The sequence below is a fragment of the Cyprinus carpio genome, chromosome A22 (genome assembly GCF_018340385.1).
Source record: "Cyprinus carpio isolate SPL01 chromosome A22, ASM1834038v1, whole genome shotgun sequence".
NCBI classification, from domain to species: domain Eukaryota; kingdom Metazoa; phylum Chordata; class Actinopteri; order Cypriniformes; family Cyprinidae; genus Cyprinus; species Cyprinus carpio.
The window spans coordinates 876295-881294 of record NC_056593.1 but is presented as its reverse complement, the minus strand read 5'-3'; the positions used below and the strand labels follow the sequence as shown (position 1 = coordinate 881294).

The window sequence follows — 5000 nt, the reverse complement described above, 5'->3', positions numbered from 1 at the left end:
TATAATTTATATGTATATGTTATATATAGTGATTTTGTTCATTATTTTTGTTTTAGTCAGGTCGCTGAAGGAGGTTCAGATACATTTAGCTCTCGCCTGGAGAAGAAGCTAATAAATATTAAAATACACACACACACAGTCGCTGAAAAACACCGTACACGTGTCACTTCCTGTCATCTGTGTTGTGGTTTGGCGTCTCAGTATATGTTGCACAAATTCTGACGAGTGTCTGCTCAACAGTTATTCTCCAGTTATCATCAGACACGCTGCCACAGCTTAACCGATGTTTCACTCCATAAATACACATACTCAGTTTACTCATACTAGCGCTACACGGCTGCTGTTTAGTTGCTCCGCTGACGCCTGGGTAACTTAACACAGCTTAACAAGCTTTATTAGCTCAGAAGTTGAGTTTTTGAACGCTAGTTTTCAGTTTAAGCACCGCTGTTTTACACATTTTGCTGATTTAAAGAGCCATGTTTAGTTTTAGCCGCACACATTAACATTTAAGAGTTTATTTTAAGAGATCCATTTCAGGTGTTTAGCCATTTTAACATTAATATTTCTGAAGTTTAATTGTTCAGCATTGATGTTTCTAGTGTTCATCTCTGTTAGCTGATGTGTTTAGCTGCATTAGCAGATATTTCTGGTGTTTATAGCTGTGCTAACATTAACATTTCTGATATTTCGCTGCGTTATCATTGATTTGTCTGGTGTTTAGTTGTATTACTGTTGTTATTTCTGGTATTAACTGTATTAGCACAGGTTTTTCTGGTGTTTAACTGTAATAGCGTTGATGTTTCTGGCATTTAGCTTTGCTAACATCGATGTTTCTGGCATTTAGCTGTGCTAGCATTGATGTTCCTGGCATTTAGCTTTGCTAACATCGATGTTTCTGGTGTTTAGCTGTGCTAGCATTGATGTTTCTGGCGTTTAGCTTTGCTAACATCGATGTTTCTGGCATTTTGCTATGCTAGCATTGATGTTTCTGCCGTTTAGCTGTGCTAGCATTGATGTTTCTGGTGTTTAGCTGTGCTAGCATCGATGTTTCCGGTGTTTAGCTTTGCTAACATCAATGTTTCTGGTGTTTAGCTGTGCTAGCATCGATGTTTCTGGTGTTTAGCTTTGCTAACATCGATGTTTCTGGTGTTTAGCTGTGCTAGCATCGATGTTCCTGGCGTTTAGCTTTGCTAACATCGATGTTTCTGGCATTTTGCTATACTAGCATCGATGTTTCTGGCGTTTAGCTTCCATAACATCGATGTTTCTGGTGTTTAGCTGTGCTAGCATCGATGTTCCTGGCGTTTAGCTTCGCTAACATCGATGTTTCTGGCATTTTGCTATGCTAGCATTGATGTTTCTGGCGTTTAGCTTCGCTAACATCGATGTTTCTGGCATTTTGCTGTGCTAGCATTGATGTTCCTGGAGTTTAGCTTCGCTAGCATCGATGTTCCTGGCCTTTAGCTTTGCGAACATCGATGTTTCTGCCATTTTGCTGTGCTAGCATAGATGTTTCTGGTGTTTAGCTTTGCTAACATCCACGTTTCTGGTGTTTAACTGTGTTAACGTTTCCTGTGTTTAGGTGTAGTTCAGCGTTGAGTTTCATTCTGGTGTTTAGCTAAGCATTAGCCTTTGGTTCTGTGTTTGTAGGCTGCTGGTGGAGGAGGAGGAGAAGGTGAAGTCTCTGCTGACGCTGCAGGAGGACCAGGAGGAGCAGCTCCAGCAGACCCAGCGTGAGAAGAAGGAGCTCCTGCAGGAGATGGAGAAGAAGTCACATGCTCTGGGTGAGGCCCAGCACCAACTGGACAAAGTGCGGGACAGCCGACGCAGAGTGGACCAGGACATCGTGGTGAGCTCAACGCTGTGCTAGTGTCGTGTTCTTCAGGTGTTCCTCCACACTCATGAATGTGTGTCATCCACAGGCCGCTCAGCGTAAACTCCGGCAGGCCAGTACGAGCGTTAAACACTGGAACGTGCAGATGAACCGCCTGATGCACCCCATCGGCCCCGGAGGTTTGTTATGTTCTCACAACATTAAAAATGCATACAAACAGATTTGATTTCTATTCTTCTGTCCGATTCTCCTAAAGAAAGGAGAGCATCCTCCAGTAATCTTCTCGCATCTCCGGTCCGCATCCCCTCGGTCAGCGAGACCGAATCCAGACCTCCACCGAGACCCGAGAGAGAGAAACAGAACAGCCTCGATTGTGACAACAACAGCAGCTGCGATGATATGGACTGCGGAAACAACGAGAACAAAGAGCCAACTGATGCTGAGGCTGAATAAACCTGACAGAAATGAGTAGTGCTGCCATAGCACTTAATAAACTTAGTTCAGCCGAAAAAGAAAATGTGCTCACCCTCAGGCCATCTGAGGTGTAGATGAGTTTGTTTCTTCATCAGATCTGGAGAAATGTAGCACTGCATCAGTGTCTCAGCAATGGATGCTCTGCAGTGAATGGGTGCCGTCAGAAAACAGCTGATAAAAACATCACAATAATCCACAGCACTCCAGTCCATCAGTTCACATCTGGAGAAGACAATTACATCATTAAAACGTTTTTAACTAAAATATGAGTCCATTATCCATGATAACGCATGATAACGTGTTCTGGTGTGAATCAGGAGAGAAATCTGCACAGATCAAGCAGCGTTTAAACAGCTATAAACAAATATGTGTCTGGATTTTGATGTGAGAGACAACAGGAGATGCACTTTTTCACTGGAGGAAGTGTTATTATGGATTTTAGACTCGCATTTTAGTTAAAAATGCTGGATTTGTTTCAGCTTTTGTCTTCTCCAGATGTGAACTGATGGACTGGAGTGCTGTGGATTATTGTGATGTTTTTATCAGCTGTTTTCTGACGGCACCCATTCACTGCAGAGCATCCATTGCTGAGACACTGATGCAAATTTTCAGCACTTTTTGTTTTGAGTTAACTTTTTATTTAAGAAATTGACTGTAAATGAACCATTGCTGAAATCATAACTGAAATGTATTTTAGTTGTTGTTATTGTTGCTATATGAAAGACCCAGGCTGATTTTTGGTGAAGCTGCTGTGGTTTGACTTCCTGTTTCCTGTGTGAGCAGAAGATGCCGTGCTTGTGTAGATAAACTGCCTTTGATCTCTCGCTCACTGTCACGAGAGGAAATAAATGAGTAGAAATACAAAACCCGTGTTTCTCGGGAGTGTTTTATACATTTTAATCAAATCAAATATAATCAAAAGAAGTTTACCATTCGCGCTGCACAAATGAGGCACGTGATGAAGTTATAAGCTTTTAAACACCGTTTGGATGCTAATGCAAAAATATCTAACACATTTTACATGCCCTCGAGTTTAGAGTCATTCTATTGGTTGTTGTTATCGTAGGTTTTATACGGCGGACAGCGACATCTGCTGGCGGTTTAATAAATTGTGTTTGCCCGGCTAAAGAAAAACACATTTTAAAAGCCCGTTTTCAAATGCAACACGTGTGGATATGTATCATATAGCCTACACACGAGGTTCCTATAGGGTTAAGTGAAACGAGCCGCTATGACGTCATACCGGAGCGGGGCCGTGACGCGTGTGATCCGGAGCGCTCGCGCCGTCGGGACTCCCGTGTGATGAAGCGCAGCGCGTCCCTGAAACATCTCGCGGACTCTCGCTGATCCGACTGGAAAATAGCGGAATAAAGTGTCGGGATCGCTCGTTCTGACTCGTAAGTTTGTTTTGTCGCGCGGCCATGCGAGACTCTGATGTTTTATTTATTCACCGAGACTGTGAAGTTTACACGTAAAGTTTAAAAGAGAGTCTTGTGTTGACGAGTTAAAGACATGTACTGATAGATAGATAAATGGATGCATAGACATATAGATAGATAGATGGATGCATAGATATATAAATAAATAGATAGATATATAGATGCATAGATGGCTGGATCAGGCTAGTGTTGTTTGTAGGTGAAAGTTGTTTTGGGGTGTTTTTTGGTCCGTCCTCTTAACATACTGGCACACAGTGTGTGTTTACTAACTGAGCAAACTCTTACTGGACTCCAGAAACGGGCTGTAAAATCACTGGGAAAACGTTTAAATTGCTTTCATTCATCACAAGTTCAACTTTAAGCAAAAATACAAACATGAAGAAGCCGTCAAGGCCAGAGTCGCCCACTCTCAGCACCCCCAAAAAAATATGTTGATGTGAACTTTGAGATGTTTTTGGTGGCACCCGTTCATCGACCCCGAGAAGTCGTGACCCGCCGCTTAATATTAACACATGATGGGCTCTGCAGTATCTCACGAACCTCTGGCTCTTCTCCGCTCCGTCAGTTTTCTTGTGGGTTCCTGACAGTCAGACTCTCCTTTCCTTTTTTTTGTTTCTTTGTTTTTTTGATTTGAGGCAACGGAGTCTCTATCTTTCTGTTTGAGTGAGGTTCCTTCCTTCCTCGCTGTGGTCTGTATAAATGTCAGACTGTCTGTCTCTCTGTCTTCTGTCTCACAGTTGTGATGGCTGTATAAAGGCATTTGACATCCTCATGGAGAAAACAAATGGGAAAAATACTTTGCAAGCTTGCGTTCTCATTAGTTTAAATACTTTTTGCACTATCTGCGTTACATTACAAGATCAAAACCTCTAGAATCCATCACATAGAGGCTGCAGTTCATGTTCGTCTGTCTAGCAGCAGGTTAAATGTCAACGTTTGTGAAAACGATGCTCCGTCATGTGGCTAAGAGTTGACAAAGTGACACGGTCAGACAGTTTTAGGCTTTTGGAAATCAGGTCAATTCTCGACGTAAAAATCTTTCTCGTTATAGAGAGATTTTTAGTGATAACACATACACCTTTCCTGACTCATGCACCGCAAGCTGTGAGGGTTTAGAGATGATGATGATGATGATGATGATGTTTAGTAGAAGCCACAATACAGTGTGATTTTAAAAAGTGTTTCGGTCGCAATGCTTGTTTCCATGGAAACAGTGAAAGCGATGCCACATCATGTGACCAGAAGTTAACAAA

The 5000-nt window shown here is 42.2% G+C and overlaps 2 protein-coding genes across 2 annotated transcripts in view; both read left to right on the top strand.

The window, feature by feature from the left end:
* The window catches only part of LOC109047489 (differentially expressed in FDCP 6 homolog), a 13808-nt gene extending 11344 nt beyond the window's left edge, over positions 1-2464 (top strand). The window contains exons 9-11 of the mRNA XM_042711601.1: positions 1651-1849; positions 1923-2013; positions 2091-2464. Coding sequence (XP_042567535.1) covers positions 1651-1849; positions 1923-2013; positions 2091-2287 — 487 coding nt within the window. The 3' untranslated portion in view covers positions 2288-2464. The remainder of the gene's footprint in view (positions 1-1650; positions 1850-1922; positions 2014-2090) is intronic.
* Positions 2465-3624: 1160 nt separating this feature from the next.
* Positions 3625-5000, top strand: part of LOC109068324 (peroxisome proliferator-activated receptor delta-like) — a 10333-nt gene continuing 8957 nt past the window's right edge. The window contains exon 1 of the mRNA XM_042711603.1: positions 3625-3705. The gene's annotated coding sequence lies outside the window, so the exon portion shown is untranslated. The remainder of the gene's footprint in view (positions 3706-5000) is intronic.